At 39.4% G+C, this 21,371-nt stretch overlaps 1 protein-coding gene across 1 annotated transcript; it reads left to right on the top strand.

The window, feature by feature from the left end:
- The first annotated feature begins 92 nt into the window (after positions 1-92).
- LOC141904938 (uncharacterized) lies at positions 93-20,817 on the top strand. The gene is made up of 2 exons (XM_074793575.1): positions 93-576; positions 19,405-20,817. Exons 1-2 carry the CDS (start codon positions 491-493, stop codon positions 19,814-19,816), a joined length of 498 nt encoding a protein of 165 aa, XP_074649676.1. The 5' UTR covers positions 93-490; the 3' UTR covers positions 19,817-20,817.
- The last annotated feature ends 554 nt before the right edge of the window (positions 20,818-21,371 follow it).

Below are 21,371 nucleotides of genomic sequence, written 5' to 3' on the forward strand. Positions count from 1 at the left end.
AAAATCTAGTAAGTCTTTACATTTCGTTTAGTATAGTCAAATATATCTTGATATCTTCAATATCCATTGTCTTATGCTGTAACGATCTTATTTCATGTAGTGTCACGCTGCTTTTATATCGTTTCTAATAAAACAGAAAATGCTTAGCTTATCTTACAGCAGCGTCAATAGTTTAATGTTCTCATGGAATTGTGTCGGTGTCTTATCCTTTCAGGCATCTGATTATGAAACCGGAAATTCTCGTAATTTTTCAAACATGAGTTTCCCATATGACGTCACCAAGGCAACTAGCCGCTACTATCAGTTACTGAATACTGCATCGTGACACATACTCCGGTGAAACTGCGCGCAACGCTGCCGCCGTTTGCTAGCGTTATCGATCAAGCGTTGAGAGAGAAAGAGAATTCTTACAGTAACGTCTGGAACGTCGAACGATCGGGCTTTTTTGTTGCGGTACCGCGTGCACGCAGCAAATCGGCAACTTTTTACGATGGATATAGAATATTTTGGTGTTTTTGCTCTCATGCTAACTTTATATAACTACGCCGTGGATGCAAATACAATCTCCAGAAGATCGTAAGTACACACATACGTTTTATAGAAATAATGTTAGCTACGTGCGCATCGGTTAAAAGGTTTCTACGGTTTATTTGAAGACTTAGGGATCCTCTTGTGTATATGACATCAAAGTGTGTCTCTCATAGAGAAGAAAGACACTGCAGTCGCCGTACTGTCGCTGTAAGACTGTAATTTCTTCTTTTCAATTGAAGCTATACATAGCTGCTTAATTCCGGCAACGTCCAAATGGTCTATAACTGCTAGATTGAAACATGATTGTCGTTTAAAGGCGTATAATGTAATTGAAGTACAAACATAATATATATTTAGAAAAAATCGTTTCACATTTATCTATATGAATTTTGATTGAAAATCGCTCATACAATATCACAGAACAGTGTCCCCTGTGGGTTTTGCCTCCGTTGACATGGATCGGGCAGATGAGATGCATGCATTGATAATATTTCACTATATCCAAACACTGAGACTATTTATACACTGAAATAGACGTAAACAACGTAGCTATCGACATCACGAATTTGAATCATTTACAAAATGATGAGTAAGCAGTAATATCTGATTGTATAGCTGCATGCACGCGAGATGCATTTTAGTCACCTGAGCCGCTGTTAATAAAGGTTACTCATCTCCAGAGGCAAATCACGCTGCAGCAGTTATTTTCATCAGAATACTTTGTTTCTATCAGCATTTTCATTCACAGATTCAACCGAGGTATAAAAAAAAACATATATCGGGCCTTGCGCAGAAATGTATCCACCAGTGGTGAGGGTTTTGTCTTGAGGTCTCTTAAGATTCGTTAAACGTATATCGGTTCGCCGTTAATAATTTACCACTAACATTGCGTACCGTTTCTTTGTCGTATTTCTGTTTCCCTTTCGCACGTCTCTCGGTATTCGAAATTGGTGAGTATCCGACAGAGAGGGGATTTATCAATATTCTAATGATGTACGCTAATTGTCCACACAGCACATGGCGTGACCTCCAGTTATTGACCTCTTACCCGGTTGTCTATAATGACTCCACGTCCTTACACAGCAGCCGAAATATATAAGTTAATTGCTTGAATATACTGATATATACGGGCTGTAATTAAACCAGAGAAAATATAGCCATTAAAATAATCAATCAGAAATTAAATGCGTCCATGCGCTGTACACGTATCAGTAACGGCAGACCGCAATTCGGGGTCAAATTGCAAGCATCAACGCAATTTAATCATATCGTAATTGTATCACGGTCATATTTCGGCAAAAGGCGAGTTCATCAATATATATGCATCATTAATGTTTCTGCTCAATATCCTTGAACTATAAACTTACGATTTAGTAAAATATTTGTTGGGAGTATATTTTTCAAATATTGATTTTGACTATTTTTCCGCCGGCGAAAACTATACTCTAGATTTTGAAAATCGATGTCACACAATTTCGAGAGAATTATTTTCGTGGCAACAACGGAAACGACAACACGTTTTCAGTGCTTTGAATTCATCGATCGTTAATTACAGAATGCAATTAACACAATGGGCTAAAGATTAGATTAAAGCGGCTCAGGGAAAATCGTTTTTCAGAGTATTCGCGCAGCGCAAATTCGATATTAAGACTGACGTCTCGCATCAAACGGGGATTTAATAAATCATTTCCTGAAGAATGTTTTACCTGCATTTTATGCTTTTTGTATTTTCGAGTCAGCTGGTTATTGAATCTACCCCATCCGGTAATTTCCCCAGTTTTCATATTATCTCATAATGTTTCCCACGTCCGAACTATGAAATCTGGAATGCTGTTATACCGCATTAATGTCAGAGAAATCTTTATTATCGAGGCCAGATTGATTGATGCGCAACAGTTGTATCGACTCAAACCGTTCGTTCAAACTGCTTCTAAGACCCCGAGTAACAGCTATTTGGGCCTTTACTTGAGTATGCTAAAATAGAAATGTATTGTGCATGATTCTTTTGTGATAGACTGAAATCTTTTTTTTTTTTCATTTGCATATTACAATAATGAATCGTTTCTAGGGGTGGGGCTCTTTGGCGGCAGTTTATTGGTTAGCGAACAGGCTGCCGTCTGAATAATGATAAGTTGTTGTCGTTAGCGACTGAATACAGACGTATTCCAGTCGATATTATCGATTTTAATTTTCTGCTCAGATGTAAAATAATTGACCTGAGAATCAGGTATATGTAGCAGCTATATGACTCACTATCTAAAATCCAAAACCTGGAACCTTATACTACGAACAAGTTCAGATTATCACTTGACCCAATCATCAATGAGAATAACATTGAAATCTATGACGTTATCATGAGCATGATATTTGCGCATTGCTCTCCTGCCTTATAATCTCCTCCAGTAATCTCGATATACACATATATTCGCACGAAGAAGACTGGGATGGATCAAGCATGTCCACGGGACAAAGAGCACTCATCAGCACCTATAACTAAGAAGGCCCGCAGGCAGGCGTCTGCGGTTGTCACAAGATACGAACAGCAGACATTCATGCTACTGATGAAGAGAATGTGAAATAGATTTATCGTGGTTTATTTGTTCCGATGGTCATGAATGTAAATGTGCCTATCTAGAATCTCTAGGTTTATGCAGAGTTCTTAAAACGTTGACTGCTAGGCACGAGTATACTCGAACTTCCGCTATTTTGAGTAGGAACTTCCGGTTTGCTGAGTAGGTTCCCGGGAGAAGGTGCCAGCTACGAGTATACTCGGAATTTCCCTACATTAGATATTACGAGCCGAAGTCTAGCATAGGAGAAGCTCCCGAAGGTACCCACCCATCACCCAAATAAAAAAAAATTTTAAAAAATTGCGCGGGAGTGACCTTGGTTAGAAGAATTGCATCTCACCGAAAAGTCCCATTTGACGGCCATTGTCAACAATGCGTATTCGTCGTGTCGTGTTGAACTTCTAATGGATTTGCATTTTACCCGGTATTTTATCGAAAAAAAAATCTCTTCAAATATCGCGACAAGAACCGCTGCTGATCATTAGTATTGATCTCTCGAAGCGCAGTATTTTAGATTTTTCCGGGCGCATCGGATTCCCATCGTAAAACAACTACTCGCTAACGAACCTTGATGTATACGATTGAACTATTGAATTATGTAAAGCTTATTTCTCCCAAGTTCAGCAGGAGACGAGCTTTGAAACAGTCATTAGAGTGGTTTGTTTTTTTTCTGCTTCTTCTTATCGCGCGGGTTGAGACGCGAATCTCGAATTTCCCCTGCCTCAAAGTCGGTGTATTAAATTAAATCGGAACGTGAACTCGAGTAACGACTTCATGGTGCGTGCCACAATTTCCGATTCGACAGGGCTGGTTTAGAATGTATATATATAACAAGTTTTTTCAGCGGTTGAAAAACTTTCGATGCCCAAATCCGATAAGAAAGTTCTAGCGAGAATGATCTTCGTAAAGGCTAAGCAGTTTCGGGTCGATCTTTTTTTCTGGCGGATTATGGCTAGTTTTTTCCTGCGTTAAGACGCGGTGAGATGGACGGTAAAGAAGATCGGCGTACTGCTTACAACGATAAGTACAAGGGATGACTGAGGCGAACTGGATTATGAGTGCTATATGTATCATCACGGACGAATAAACGAGTCCATGATGGTAGAAGCCGTTCTTACCTTCGATGAACCCTACAATGTACATAATACGTAGTTTGCTTTTTTAATCTTAAAATAGGGAATTTTCGCATTTATTTCTTTAAATGATTGATTAATTTTGATTTGATTTGAGTTTTCTATCCCTTTATACAAACTCACCACACCTGCTGTGAACGAAACAATTAAGGGGTTTGATTTTGAATTCGGAAATTGAAGTACAGATATAGTTGGTTTTTACAATATGAGTACAATGCACTTTCCATCAGGACGTCACATTGGCCTTCAAGCGAAGTAGAAAATTACAGATGACGTCCAGTGTGGCGTATGACCGCCTAGTCTGTTGTTTGCCAGTCAGTATTGGAGACTTGTCATACAAAAAGAGAGAATATGGTTATTTACAAATTTTGGGGATCTGTCGCGTAAATCTCGTATTGTATTCAATATGGCGTCGGATCGGGTGAAAAAAGCACATCTCTCAGAATCTCACGCACGGACAATGGATATATTTTCTATGATTTCAATGCGCTTGGGGAAAATTAAAACTACAGTCAGAAGCAGAATTCATAATTAGATTTGTTGTATCCAATTAGATTTATGATCATGCAGCACCACGTGGAAGGAACTCGTATGATATAGTGAGATGATATAGAATATGACATCATTGTATTTCAGGAAATCCGGCAAATTAAAACCCGTATTTCTTTTTCACTTAACATTTCCTATTGGCATCATTTCAGTAAACCTGTTGCAGCCAGGAGGATTTCCAAGTTAAAAATACATCTCGTTCGTTTGCTATCATCGTTAATTATAATAATGAATCAGAGCTGTTCTGTTGTATGGGTGCGATGTATATTGCAGTTGATCTGCAATAGTTTACAAACAGCTTAAACTGTATATACCCCCATTGGTGATAAACACTCGTACCCGAAGCGCTGTAGGTATATAGGCTTCTGTTGGTGGTATAAATTAAATCTTTATGCCACAGATATAAAGAGGGTGGATCACAATCTAAGTTTATGATATTGATGCTTCAATTTGCGCGAACGCCTGTAGAATAACTCAGTACGCGCGACCAGATCTATCGTTTGTTGGGTAAAATTTGTCGCAGTGTATTTATAAAACGCGTTAGTGGCCTGAAGCAGTAGACAACTGAAAATCCATCGTATTTGTACGGAGTGACTTATTACGTGTTGATATTACGGGATGATTTGCACGCGTAGAGATAATCGAGGCAATACTTCAGATGGGGTGAATAAGAAATCGTATACATACAACACGATAAGATGGAAAAAGGTGACTTATTTATGTAATTAATCCCGCACTCGATGATTCAATTCTCACGAGTAAACAACTTACATAAGCCTTGTTCATTAGCCCAATTTTCGGGTCTACTTGTCGATGATGATCACCGAGCATATAACAATTATTTCTACTGCACGTGTGCACTAGACCGTGCTTAAGTAATGGGTAAACGTCGTCGCGATTAGCCACCGAACAGATTGAGGCAGACGCCGATGTGACAAGAGTACTGCCGACCGATCCATTCATTCATGAAATAAGACGCACCTTTTATCTTAAGGCCGGCAACGTTACTGCGGCAATCGAGGATCATAACACTTGCAAGCACCGCTATAAATTCGCCAGCATTAACTGGATCGCGGTTTTCAATTCCCACTTTTCAATTTACATCGAACCAACTTCTGGAATCACAAATCGTTTAAGAATGAAAAGTATTCCACGTCAATCTTATTTTTTTTTTTGGTGGATGCATACGCCAAACATAAAATTCCGCTGTAAGGATGATTAGAAAGGACTGCTTTTTCACGTTGAAAACCGACTATAATATGATTCCCTTTGCGAGTTGCATGTATACCTCATTACCTTATAAAGGTGGTATCACGTTTGATTATTTATTGAAGTCATATTGTGTTTGAAGAATGAGGCAGAGGACACTTTTTTCTGTCAGGGGATGATATACTTGCAATAATTAACAGATGAAAGATGTTTTAAAAGTCACGCATCAAACAAGTCGTTATACGTGTGCTGATCCCGGAGGAGAAAATACTGATATTTCTCGTTTGAGGGTTTTATATACTGCTGACGTTCGTACAAAAAAAAAGATGAATAATGTATAAATGACGCCACGACGAGATTTCGACGAGGACATGCGACATTTTCAGGCGTTGCCGTCATATCCGTGCGTTGATTGATGTGGAAAATAACGCTCCTCTCGTAGTGGTATCCGAGTGATAAAAAGCTCTAACTTCCCTAAAATAACATTTTTAGTCTAATGAGAATGAATATGTTTACACGTAGTATATATACAACTAATATTTGAACCCAACTCTGATGAAAACATTTGCACAATGGAATTGATGGCATTGAATCAAATCCACATAGGGATTAAACGTTCACTCCGAGCTATTATTTTGGATATTGCACTTTTCAGCGTCGCATATCACCAGACAGCGCGGCTCTATAGCAGTAATCTAATAAGGGAATTTACCACACATCCATTAAAGAAGCAAAAGAATGAGCCATTAGGATCGTTTTGGTACATAGAAGATGACAGATACTTGATATATGGGATTTGATAGATAGATTTTTGACGGTAGCCACTGACCGGGAGCGAGCATTTAATGGTAAAGGTGAGGTGACTGCGTGCCTGATATGTATGCTATTTGATACTCTCGGGATCATTGGCTAAATCGAAAGTATCCGACAAAGCAGTGAGCACTCTCATCTACCCGTTGAATTAGACTGTTAATGGATTAAATGTATCCGATATTAAATACAATCCATTAGCAACACATTTACCACAGGAACTAATACTTTAAGTGACGGCGACTAGGATCATTAGTACCGATTGTATGCACTACAATGTATCTCCACGTTCAACTGGTCATTCTAGCGTTGGGGTTCTAGCATTGGGACGAGATTAGATTAACGAGCCCGCTTTTGTTTTTTTTCTGTATTTTATCGATGGTCCAGTGAGTGCATCCGCATTCGTTTCTTTGCGTTATTTCAAGCAATAAAAATCGTCCTTAGTAATTTATACGAGCGAAAACTATTTACGAGCTGGCGCATAGAAAATAATTTCTAGATTTCGTGACTGTGACATTTCGTAGACGGTTTTATTCGTTTTAGAGTCCTTGGTTTTATTTACTGCAGAAAGCTTATCGGGTTAGCCCCTCATTAGAGGTTAGATTGGTCTATAAAACAAGCCCCAGAAGCCCACAGGCCTCTCACGTCCAATACGGAGGCTGTGACATAGTGTACATGGCCCACACAGCAACGGACAATTAACATATCAAACCTATCTTTGCATAGATTCAATTGTATTTTTGAAATATTCTGAAATTGAGAAAAAATTGCTAACGATCCTTGTTTGCCTTGAAGCATTTCCAACTACAGATTCCTCTTTAAAATGTAGTGAGACGTAGTGGTTTTGATATTAGAATTCATGAGACTGAAGTAAAATAGGTTATTCTGCTTTTGTGGATTCTATCGTTAAAAACCCCTCGGGTTATAAATTCTGGAGAATTTTACTGCGCGCAAACAATGAACCGGATCGGGCCGGATGAAAATTAAACCGGGGAAGGCTTCATCGAAATTTACTCTCGATCGTTAGGTTCGGGTAATATCCACATTTATTGAGATTTTATAGCGGTTATTCGCTGATGCAATAAACAGGAGAACGCGGTTTTATGAGAGATAGTCACCTTTCACCGACGCGCAGACGGCTGGACTATGCAGCTACTGGTAATACACACGCGCACGGCTGAACGGCTGAAATATCCCGATATTTGAATACCACGACTTTTCTGGGGATGGCTGATTACACGAAAGGGGTCAAACCATCTCCCCACCTCGTTCATTAACTAGACCGATATTCCGGTAACACCGGGTTGATGATTTATCACCGCAGCCTCGGGGCCCCGTGCGTTAGTTACCCGTCGTCTATCATTCATTTTGACAAAATGTGCCGTGAAGCGAAATCTGATTTTCTGATACAGGTAGAAATAAATCTTACATCGAATGTCACACACTGAAAACGACGAATACCATTGAGAGATGGTCGATAGCGCAAATGAGAAATGTGGAGGGTATCGGGTTACGACTGCGTTGAGAAGCCATCACGCACGCCTGATAAAATTCCTATATTTATATCAGACCGATGTATTGTGTTCAAATACTCTTTTCATACTCCTAGCTGCATGCAATTACCCGGATTTAAATTATTCACACGAATAGGAGTAACGTCTATTGTATTCGAAACATCGCGAAATATCACCGAAAGACTGAAAAGTAAGGTGCTACATTCCTCGAAAATAACGAGTAAACCGTGCGTTCGAATAGCGATAGCGTCCTGTCCAAAAATTCAATTCTTCATTTGCTATCAGACCTTCATCCCAGGAGAATTCTCTATTTACTGTGGCCTCTGCTCTACTGGGCTCTAAAATTAGACTCGGCCATTAATGCTGGGCCATCTATCGATTTCCGGGAAGTTTCCTTTTTTGTACAAACAGTTCCCAGTCGGTGCATAAGTCTCTTTAGATGTAATTAGTTCTACTTTAGCTCGTAGCGTAACTCGGCACGGCAAGCTCAGACCAGTCCCTTCGGCTTTTAGGACATAAATCATCGAATGTCTGCCGATCTGTTTTTGTCTGCTTTTAACGAATCAAGACACGACGACGTTTCTTCTTCTGCAGTCCTCCATGATTGAGACATTTTCCTCACGTGCACTTAAAACGTTTTAAATAATTAACATCGCTCTAATGCAATCAGTCGCTTGTTCGCTCGAGAATAGGACGCAATCTCTTCCGACATCACCAGCGGATACACAGCGACATCGCCAGTGATATATGCTGTAAAAAAGCAGAAGAAAAGGATGTCGCAGATCATCAATCACCGCTGCTCAGACGACAAACGCGGACCGTCGTTGATATTCAGCCTTTAAACAACATAAAACAAACTCACGTAGCCTTTGAAGTTATTCTATATTAGAAAAAAAAAACAATCGTCAAAAATTAGAATCGGCGGCAAGCGAAACAAGGCAAAACCCTACCACAATTCGTGATGTCTGTGCACGTCGCGTGCACGTCGTGCTGTCTTTTCAAAGGTCTTGACTTGAACGACCGTTAAAGGACGTTGGAGAAGTGACACTTCGGTTTCTGTAATAGGTTTAAAAAAACAGATCGAACGCCATGATTAGAAGATCGAAACGATCTGCTCGGCTCGGGACGCGCAAAGCTCCAGCTTTCGGCGAGGGTTTTCGCAAAATCGCACTTCGATTAGGTTTTATCGACTTGACAGATACAACTGAAATCAGACGGTTCCAGATAGCAATCAAAACAACAGATGTCAAACTTACCGTGATAAACGGCAAATTAAGAATATCTCTGACTGATTTGACAGTAAATCGTTCGGGATTGCGGCAATGATTTGACGTATCTCGCTCGATCGGTTCTCGAAAGCTAGCTATATCTACAGCTATAACTGCGTTAAGAAGAAAACGACGTCGACGATAGCTATGTAGTACCGGATATTCAAAATGCACGCCATATGGTAATCATAATATTTCGGAAAAGATATGATTATTTTCGGTACGGCGACGCGGGCACAGGATATTACCACGCGAGGTTTTATCGGCGAAGAGATTTTTCATACGGATATCGTCCGAATATTATTGACGAAAACGGATCATTTCACATATAATATACATATGTATGTATCGGGGAAGGGATTTATCGTTGACCAAGTGTGCGTGTACACTGCTGTATCAGACAGTTGATGTTGGCTAGAACAAGATGCACTTGGCTATCGCCTGAAAACTTCCTCAGGCCACAGTTCAGAGTGACAGTGTTTCGAGTGTTTACTGAATGTTATCGGCGGTAACAGAAATCTACTTCGGCGCATACTCGACGATACATATCCTTCGAATCATGTGTCGTAAGCCTACACGTTATATACCGTAACGCGGCGTGTACGGCCGCAACACTCCTCGATTCCGCTTGACGACCGCGACGCTACCCTCGTCTACCCCAGTGAAAATTACCATTACTAATCAAATTATCGCGTGGCAATGAATTAGATATACGACGTAGACGATTTTCATTTCCTTCTGAATTAATGCCGTTAACGATCAACATGGTCTTTTCATTAATACATATACAGCGTGTCCAGTTAACCCCCAATGTAACCCGTCGGCCGGGTGTCCGATAGTTGTCGTTTATGGTGTATCGAACTCCCATTACGGACGTATGCGTTTCATCCTATATCTAATGAGAAATCCATCATCTTCAAATGATTTCATTCAAATGTAGATATCTAGGTACTTTTAAGATCCAGTTCCACAGTTGTGAGTTAGAGTTAACTCTGAGTTAAAATTAGTTCATTTTCAATGAGTTAACTCCGAGTCAAATCTTAACTCAGAACTGTGGAACTGGGTCCGGGTGTCAAAGTGTCTACGTGTTTATTTTCAACAGAGAAGAAAAAATGTTGTTCACGCCGTAAAAACCGTTACAATAATGTCTTAATACAGCGGTATGCGTTATGTGTGGGGTTCTATGTGAGTCATGTGCACTGCGTCATCAATATTGGCGTTTCAAAAAATTACAATTGTGAATTTGTGCGTTCATTTTGTAATGAAATGAATTTCATGACTCATATCTTTTATTTGATCAATGTTCGTGTCTTATGAGTGGATGTCCCCTACGTCATCAATGTTGGGGCTACTGGTTAATTGTCTGCCAATTGAATTGTCGATATTTTCAAATTCGAAATAACTTAATTGATCCTTGACATTTATATGTATGAATATCGATAATACTTAGGCAATATATAAATGTGTTATTTTTCTTCAAGGCGTCAATAAACTTTCAAGTTGGGTTTCTTTTTATCTCTCATCCTCAGACTTGAAAACGTCATCTTGACCTACGTATCGAAGAACGATACGCAGGCAGCCCCAGTGCATCAGTAGTCAGTTTTTCAACTACAAGCGAAAGCACTTTCCTATTTATTTCATTGCTATAAATAGTTAGATTATTCAAATTCTATCTAATGGATTTTTATCATGGGTTACAAGGGATTTGAGAGGCATATCGAAAATTGAATAACCATCAACAAAATGAGCGACGGACTATAAAAATTGCACGATATATACCGCGGCATTGATTGCATTGAGATGATTGCCGAGCGATGCCATCGGGTTCGAATCCCTGTCGCCGCGGGAGGAATCAGAATTCGGCTGGCTTCTACCGTAAATCTTCTATGAGATCATCATTGCCTAGTGACTCTTCTTCCAGTACTGCTGTTGCTAATTCGATGATGTCACTTTGACGATGCCTTCGCGTTCGTTCCTCCATTAGTAATCTGCATATACCTGCGCATAGAATATATATTATAAGTCTGATATATCATTATATAACGTATATATTGAAAGAAGCGAACGACAGATTGCGTACAACCTGATTTATAAAATTGTGGCGATGTTTTCTCGCTGTCATACGATTGATGCCGGGGCTGCACAGCAATATAGATGTCACGTTGAGATGGATAAGAAAACACGAATTTCCCCGGGGAACGAAAAACCATTAGATCATTATTCTCCCGGTATTATTCTATACTGACCATACGTCGAGATTGGAGCGCACGTGTATTGACGAAATGCACTCGGCGCTGGGGTGCGATCGTTATTTTTGCGTATTCTACGCGAATTATATGACTTGTTTCATTATCGAACAGTGAATGATGATCACAGATGACCATCTGCAAGTACTCTCCAAAAACTACTGCTCTTGAGTGCAAAACTGAGTAGGTCTAAGAACCGACGACAATAATATCGCTTTTCCCACGGTCGCGCAAATTTTCTCCGGTGGCGATGGCTAGTTTTGGCATTCGATTTTTTTAGGGGAAAGTCACAGAAAACTCCACGAAAAAGAAATTAAAATCGCAGCGCAGAAAACCCACAAAAATCTAAAAAGATCACTGTAAAAAGCATTAAATGTGAAACGAATAAATTCGCAGAGGATAATCATTTTTGAAAATATATCGATCTTGTAGAAACCCCAACGAGTCCGTTTTGTATTTAGAACTAAACACAAGAAAAATCATCAACTTATCAAAAACAACATTCCAGATTGCCTTCATTAACTAATGTTCTCTATATATTTTATAAGTCAGCATTTCATATTGATTAAGGTAATCAAATAAGACATATACATATAAATATATCATTAGTTGCCGCCTTGTATTTATTTATGTATGAGAAAGTACTTTGCGTCGATCTACAAGCGGTATCGATAGCTTTATATCTTGTTATCTATTGTTGAAGCATCATCAAACATTATATATGTGTGTATTATAAATACATATGTATATTTGCGAGCTTCTTGTCTTTTACCGCTGTTAGCTCCGTCAAACGTATCGACGTATACTTCTATGATGTCAACCCTCGCATCTTTTTTTCCAGCGAAGAAAGTTATAGTTCGTCTGCTTCTTGCTTGCTTCGATCCGAATTAACGACGTTATGCTGCCAAATCGATTTACAGCATAAAACGACGTTCGTTTCGATAAACTGCAGGTTTCCTTGTTGACTCGTTAGAAAGATGAAGTCATTAGTCTCCATTAACGTCTGCGTTCGTGCGCGGTTCGATGCACATGTCGTGAAGGTATTCGAAAAACGCGATGATTTTCGAAAATAGAATAAGAGAGAAATCGCAACGTGCACGATCAAACTACCTTGTCGAGCTTAGCTAAAGTTATTTCAATATACATTTAGTTTCCCATGGTAGTGTGTCCATTGATCTTTTGGCATTTTATAACTTCGCCAGATGTTCGCTGAACGATATTTTCCCAGTTTCTTTTCCATCTACGCTTCTCTGCCCTCTCTCCTCTTACTCTCCTCGTGCCTATAAACGCAGTGCTTCAAGGCAGTCGCTTTTTGAGCCGCGAAGTAACTACAGTTCAAAGCGCGTATAGATAAAACACCTGTCAACGTCAGATTTTTGCGACAAACGACATGGGAAATTTCCTGCGTTCTGTTCATGTCGTTAATAACGCCGACCATGTAATCAAAACCGTGAACAAACATTCAAGTAGAAAGCCGCGAACAACTGTACAAGGAAACCGATCAAGTAGCATTCAAGACCACGGCTCGAGTAACACTTATCGTTATGAGGCGCCTTTCACTTTCGCAATTTAACATTCGAGCGTATTCGATATATTTGTTATGTCTTCGCAATAAGTGAAATGTTCGGTCTATTCATTCGACCCTGTTTCAGTCGAGTGTCTAGTTGGGTTAAGTCGCATCTTGAAGACATACGCCGCGTGTGGTTTATTTGATGACATACTCCACGATTATCGCGTCGTTCTGTGTCGTTAATTAACCGAAAATTCGATTGTTTATTTCTGATCGCTGCTCGTCGGGCGCCAATTCGAAAAGTTAATAGAACGTGAAACTCGAATCAATGCTTAATTAAGGGCCCATCGGCGGCGCGATGGAACATCAAAGCTGTACGGGTAATATATAGCTACGAGCTAGTCTTCGCTCTGCACCTCGCCAGGAAATCATGGGATAAATTGTATCGATTTGAATCTGAAGATTAAACCCATGTGATCAACTTTGCCGCGAGGTTTACCAACCCCTAAACTCATAGGAAAAGCATATTCCACCGATGGTTGTTCGCTTTATTTGATCACGCGACCACTAAAATTTTTCCTCCGCTGAGAACGTACCGTAACACAAAACTTCCATTCAATCTCCGTAACGAAACTTGACAGGCTGTAAACGTTTCTTTCTTTAATATACAAAAAAACACCTTGAAGAGATGTTGTAAGTTGAAGCCGTGGAGAAAAAAGATAAATCATTCTTATCCACAATGTTCTCATTATTACGTAACAGCGCACATACCCCTGTAGTTTGGCGGAAACCGACAACAATCACCGATAAAGATACGTTTGAAGAGCGCCTGTGCTTGAAAAACTAGTTACAACCATCAGCGAACATTCTCAAAGATGATTGAGAATATTTATTTGACGTCTACGGAGAAAGAAATGTGAAACGTACGACATAAAAATCGAGGTGAATGTTTACCGAATAGCAAAAATGATGAATTATTCTTATGATTTTTGTTTTGTCGAAGAACTTCGTCGTTTCAGATCATATATCTGTAGTTCTGCCTATTTCTACCTACTGCAGTAGGTCGAATAACAGCATAGTATTTGATATCTAAAACCATTTCATTTTTAACATGTCGTCCTACTGATCATGATGTATTTTTGATTAACGCGCTGCGAAGGATAAGTAGACGCAATAATGACAGGTAATTGGATTAGGTTGATGTGAAACTGGCTAGAGTAGGGTTTCCTTTAATTCTATTTGATGTCTGTGTTGTGACGTCATGATGACGTGCCTATTCGGGAATCTCAATCGATATGCAAGAAAAAGTAATAGTGAACAAGTAAACAAAATTGAAAATTCATTGAAGGCTTGAAACAAAACAAATATCTTGCATAATATTGTCGACAAAATAATATAATATGATATTAAAGATCAATAATGATATTTTATATTTGAAAATATCGATAATTGAATTGAATTGACCGGCAACTAGTCTAACCTCGATATTGATGACGTAGTGCACATCCTCTCAAAACAGTTATTTAACTTTATGAAACATAAAATAGATTCATGAAATATGTTTCATTACAAAATATACGCCAAAATTCACAATTTGATTGCTGTTTAGAAATGCAAATCTTGATGACGTAGCGCACAAAGACTCACACAGAACCCCCTATAAGTAACGCATACTAGGTATCAAAACATTCGGCTTTTACGGGGTCAAAAAATCCGTATGTAAAAATTCGTTTTTGCATGATACAAACTTATGAAAGTAGCTTTTTCAAGCTACTGAGCAGCTCTTCCAAAAACTTATTTGCGCCTCTGTAGGGATAAGAAGAATAGCCGAATGGTAGAATGCTACCTTAGTCTCGTAAAGAAGCGTCGTCTCCGTATGCGAAGTAAAATCAACCATGAAAAATGATATAAAATATTATTTCGGGTAACTCGATATAGTCTCAGATTTGCCATCAAACACCGTGAATTATGATAGCTATTCTTATTGATATTCGTCCGTTGTTTATTACAATAACACTATACCGTGTCTAACACAGCGCGCGAACATTACGAATAGCTACCAAATACCTTAAACATAATTCGCATGACTCACTCAAGATATTGGGGAAATCGCCATATATCGCCCATAACCAATTTATCAGTACCTAGTCCGCTTCTTCGTGTTGTATTTTTTCGTGAATGGTTTTTTATTCCCAGATAAAGACGCAGTTGATTTATGTACGCATAAGACTTATCGTGTTAGCTTTCTTTTTTTCGGTAACAAGCGATGTTACGGTTTATGTCTTGTCTACCGTCCGTGTTTCGATTCTTCAATGACGTACACACGTCGCATTCTTGGTAAACAGTTAGGATAATCTCGCAATTAATCCCCTGTCGGACGATCATCCTTGTCATCGCCTTCTGAAGTCGACACACGTTTTTAACACGACACAAGGATATGCGAAGATACCATGAAATATTCATTTGCAACATTCACGATAGAACCTGTGAACTGATGATATAGTGAATTGAAGTTCAAATGAATGATATTATATTACCCATGTACATATCACGGAGAAATCCCGATTTTGTAAGGCTCCGTCACTGTAAAACTAGCCCCGGGAGAGACGAAAATACCACGAGCTGAAAAAACCTCGTATTTCTAAGATGAATAACGTCGTTTGCAACGCACGTATCACTTTGAAGGTATAAAAGTAGCGTTAATACACTTTATTTGATCGTTGCCCCCGGGATGTCATTTATTATCGGCAACCGTTTCCTCATCGGTGGATAAAGATATGGCCGGCAATATCCGATTGCAGGACCGCTGAATGTTTCTTGATTAATTGGTAGTATTGTATGATTGTACGTGACTAGCCTGATTCTGTGGCTGCTGCTGATTCCGGTTAGCAGATTCGACTCTCTCTCTCGGGGCTTTGATTGTGGTTTCGTTCACCATTAGCGGGTCTATTCTTACGGATGATGCTATCAAGAAGGCTTATCGGAAGCCAATTTAGGTTTTGATCTTATGGTTGTTGTGGCAGCGGGCAATCGGATCAATGATGCCATTCCAGGTATATTACTGGACAATGGTAAAAATAGCCTCAGACGGATGTATTTAAAGGTCTTCCCGCGTCTTTTGATCGGAACAATCAATGTCCATCCACGTCTGCCTTTTAACCAAAAGGACGCGGACGACCATTAAAGAACTGCGGCTAACAGCGATGAAACCTTTCCGTTCCATAATCAAATGACATTAAAAACCATGCTCGTAAATAGTTTTATCTGTCGTGAGTGTTTTATGGTTTTCATTGGAGATGCCAGAAAGGACGAAACAGTCACAGAGCCACAATCACACCATCAAACTTGTACATTTTACGATGACAATTCCGTATATTTCAACTATCATCCAATAACGACTAATAGCTGAGTATATAGCGGTCGTTGTGATGACGACGACTGCCGTTATGGACGTTTTATAGTTTGTAGTATAGCACTGTAAGAAGTGCTTCGATATTACCGGCTAAACTACACGGTAGTAATGTATATGACTGTTTGGAGACTCGTAAAACCGAATGATGACCCTCAAGATGCCATCATGGAACTTTACCTTTCGCAGATTACATTAAAATACATAAACGCGTAGGGCACGTTCCCTCTCTAATTCTGCATAATGTAGTTTTGAGCAAATGCACATGGTTACTTTCGGATACCCAATATAGAAATATGTCCAAATTCTATGTTTTGTAACTTGAGTTCATCCTTAGTCACTTTTCAATTTACATTTCAATTCGTGAAAACTAACTCGCTCTGAGATTATGCGACGCTTTCAAAGCGCAGAGTAATTTTCTACTGTTACCTGGGAGATATCAAGTTGTTTATCTAAATAATTTTTATGCATATCAATGGCGTGTTATTCCCCGATGGTTATTTCGATTTCCTGTTTACGCTCGGATGAGTGGAATTTTTTTCATCTTCGCGGTTGTTATTTCAAAATCAAGACTGCTGGCGTTTGTATTGTCACCTGTCCTATCAGCCAGCTGATCATTATTCCCATCACACGGGTCTATCACGCATCTATCAGCGTGTTTGTGCAGTCTCAATCTCACTCCAGGGAACCCGTCCACCTCGATGAACGCCCGTCTCATCTCCCGGGAACCAGTCTATGTATACACACTAATAACGCCAGTGTTGCATTGATTACGAAAGATAAATCTTGGAACTGGTGCCCGGGAATGGATAAATCTATTCACATTAATAATTTGATTAATCCCATATATTGTAATTTGTCTCTAGTGACAAAATGTATGTAGTTCATTAACCCAGGGAGATAGGCCTACACTGAATCTATGCCAGCGATGAAATATAGAATATAAAACAAAAGTGAGATTCAAATAGTATCCTAGACTTCCAGGGTTTGGTGCCTGTCGAACCAATCCTGGCAAGTGAGCATTGATATATAAGGCATGGTTAAGATTTGAAGATATCACACTTGGATTAGAAATTGCCAAACCGGGCTGTTTTGTGATGTTCTCTTCGATGTTAGTTCAGAATAACAAACTCAATTCGGCATATATTATGCATCTGGTATGTACCCTCGTTTATGTTAATATATTTCGAAACAATTGTCTGTTTATGTATTATGATGTAGCCTACAAATAAACGTGATGCAATTATTTCACGGGTGCGGGGATTTTTTGTGCAGATAATAAATGATGAATTATAAAATCGATAGTAGTATGTTCGGGCAGACGATCACTGCTATCCATCATCATCACTGATATGTATTATGCGTGTGTTTACGAGAAAGAAAGGTAATTAATGTTTCCGACACGGGCGTGGCAGATAATGCGCTATTATCTACGGTGGCGCAGGTTTTTCAGACGCATCTGCTGCAGAACTGAGAACGGCATATAGATCCGCTGTACTGCCGTGAGACCACGAAGTACGTACAAGCTCACACTAGAATATTCAATCCATACTGATTAGTCTGGCTTTGGATTTTAAAAGGCAGCTGCAAATTGGTGACACGAAGACCGTGTGCAACAGATTTGTCGAGCGAAATTTTTTCATTTAAAGATATCATGCACGCTACCGGTACCTAATTGAAAATTCCTTTGAGAATATTTGGTTTTTGATTGCGACGTCTTCATCAAGGAGACATCCGGTGCTAATAAGACATGCATATTTGTGAAGTGTTCATTACGTGAGAGCTATATGTAATTAGTTCCCTCTATAACTATTCAAGCAATGATCTTAACAACTTTCCGTATATCTTCGAGTTCAACTAAGTTTTATTCGACGTCTGGTTGAGTTTAAGGTTAATCAATCGGAAGGAACTACTTGACACGGGTATAACTTCCGCTTGGCGGTTAAATGTTCACAGCTTTGATAAGATCAATACGCGCCTGCGGGCAGACAGTAATAACGCGCTACTTCCGGTGGTATAATCTTGATTCATATAGACATCACGATTCGAGCGATTCGTGCAAGAAATCTTATTAGAAGAGAAGCATGTTCCTGAATATTATAGTGAACGGTTAATGATTTCAGTCTGAGTTGAACTGCACCTGAGACGAATCCACTCAAGTATTGCAGGCTAAGCAATTTTACGTGCAAGAACGTGTAATATTACGTGTAATATGATACTGGTCTAGCTGCGAAATTATTAGATTGACATTACAATGGTTGACTGATGAACGGTACAAATAAAAGGAGGTTTTAACGTTCTATAATACCGGAAAAATCAATCTAAATGGCTTAGCGAAGTCAAATCAGTATTCCGATCGCAGACGAAATTCATGCCATGATAAGATATATACGTTACACATTTTACGAATTTAAACACCATTCGAAAAATTGCCTGAAATGCGCTCCGTGTATTAAAGAACAGTTAAGGGTATCATAGGAAATTCGATGGCTCATGAGCCGTTTTTATACTCAGTTAATTACCTCATCCGACTGTTATTTGAATATGGAAATGTTTTTGGTCTGTAAAACTACTTGGCGTAGAACAGTCCCAAGACACTTTATCTACGTTATGGGAGTCATTTCATTAGTGTTTTTTCTTTTTAATATTTTTCAGATGTGTTTGTAAAATAGTGTCTCGTGAGAAATCAATCAGCGCCGTGGAGATGGGGAAAACGGAGTTCGAGGCTTATCCGTTCGCTAGCTGTCATCAGGTGCGACGCAGCTGCCGAAAATACTGCAAAGACCTACTGAAACCGGATTTCGAAGACGAACCTCTGAGACGCATCGTAGACGGTCACCCACTCGGCTACGGCAAATGTTTAGAGTACGCGAAGCCGACCGGTAAAAACGTCATCAAATTACACGCCATAACGGAAGTGCAACACTGTTCAAAAATCGACCAAGTTGACTGGCACGACAGTCTGTGCTGCGGCCCGACACTGGCTTCGTATGAGCAAGACGTTGAACCGACAGAAACCTGGGCCTGGATGCCTAAATGCAACGGACTCGAATACGTATACCTTTAAAGTCTGGAAGATGGTTTTTTAAAGAAATAAACTGACACCGCGCATGTTAAGTAAATAATACTCAGTAAAAGAAACAACCGTGAATAAGAACATGTTCAAGCGATCGATCGAATGAGCGGAACGCTTTCGTGATAGTTTGATTTAATGGTTTAAGGTTTCAAAAGTGATTTCAGATTTCTGACGACGAACGCTCGCATACTCTACAACTCTCTTCTTTTCTCAGCTATCTCTCTCCGGGGAAGGTTGTTTCGATGATCGATCGGCTCTATCCGCGATTAAATCTAAATTAAGTTGTGTAAAATCTTAGTTGTTTAGCAGAAGATACGCACACAAGAACCGTGTCGATAGATCGACGTTCCTCGATAAATTGTCATCCTTTCAGAAGAAATTAATGCTTGAACGAGTTGAACAAGAAACTGATTTTTCATCTACGCAAGAATTTTCAACGTCTGCCGAATGATGAAACTATATCATAAATTCCGAATAAACATGACAGATTGTCGCAGAAGTAATTTAAACTGGCAATAAAAATGCCCGATAGTTGCTTCCCATTTATTATTCATAAAAACACTAACTCATTCTGATGTACCTTAATTCGTTTCCATTCTCCTAGCCGTGGGAGACAACGATGATTGCACGAATTATCACTCGCAGAAATCTAAATTTAGTATGCGAATAGTGAAGCAGTTTACGGAGGTAGTCCTGAATATTCATTTTAGAATTTAGAAATCAGAGAAAGAGAGAGAGAGAGAGCTAGAGAGAAGTCGCGGTGATATTAAGTGAAGACAGTCCTGTCGAAAGTGTTTCTGTAACACAAGACATTAATCGATTCGAAATGTCTGCTAATTCAGCTTAAAAAACATGTTGCCACGTTGTTCACGGATTTACCGTCGCAACTTCTCCTCGGCAAAAGTTGTATGGGCTGATATGGACATTAATTCCGCATCATGACGATGTAGGTATAGGAGATCAATATTTCACGTTTCACGAACTCTTTATAACTCGGGGGGGGGGGGGGGGGGGTTTAGTTACAGCCAGACGACTTAAAAACGACTAAAAGCTCGCGATTGTTCGACAGTCTTCTGGCGACGATGTGGAAACAACGTCGGTGTTTCTACCATGAAAGTTTGTGACAGAAAACATATTTTTCTTTCTCGTTTCTCGCGGAAAAAAAACCTGCCGGTGTACATTGACATTGATTATGATAGACCTAACTAAAAACTCAATTTCTTTCAGAGATGGATAAGCGTTAAAATGGGATACTTTTTTTACATTCTATATAATACACGTATCGTATGACGTATATCAAGACGGTTTAATCAGAATTATTCATGTGTCTGATTGTTAATCGTAAAATTCTTAAGGTATCCGCACAGAACGAGGAGATACCGCGTGATAACCGATTGCTCCGTGATGCTGGATGGAAGATGCGCAAGATGAACGCTAACACCTGTTTCGTACGAAAAAATAGACTGCATTCCTGAACAAGATCCTCGGTTACTCTGTATAATTGATTATTTAAATACAGGCATAGTACTAACTTTAAAAATACCGT

This window comes from Tubulanus polymorphus, chromosome 5 (genome assembly GCF_964204645.1).
Source record: "Tubulanus polymorphus chromosome 5, tnTubPoly1.2, whole genome shotgun sequence".
Lineage (NCBI taxonomy): Eukaryota > Metazoa > Nemertea > Palaeonemertea > Tubulaniformes > Tubulanidae > Tubulanus > Tubulanus polymorphus.

Bases quoted from the DNA above. Each gene is read 5' to 3' on its own strand.
- LOC141904938 (XM_074793575.1), top strand. From the start codon at position 491: ATGGATATAGAATATTTTGGTGTTTTTGCTCTCATGCTAACTTTATAT. The intron at 577-19,404 runs GTAAGTACACAC...AATATTTTTCAG, and splicing joins AATACAATCTCCAGAAGATC to ATGTGTTTGTAAAATAGTGT.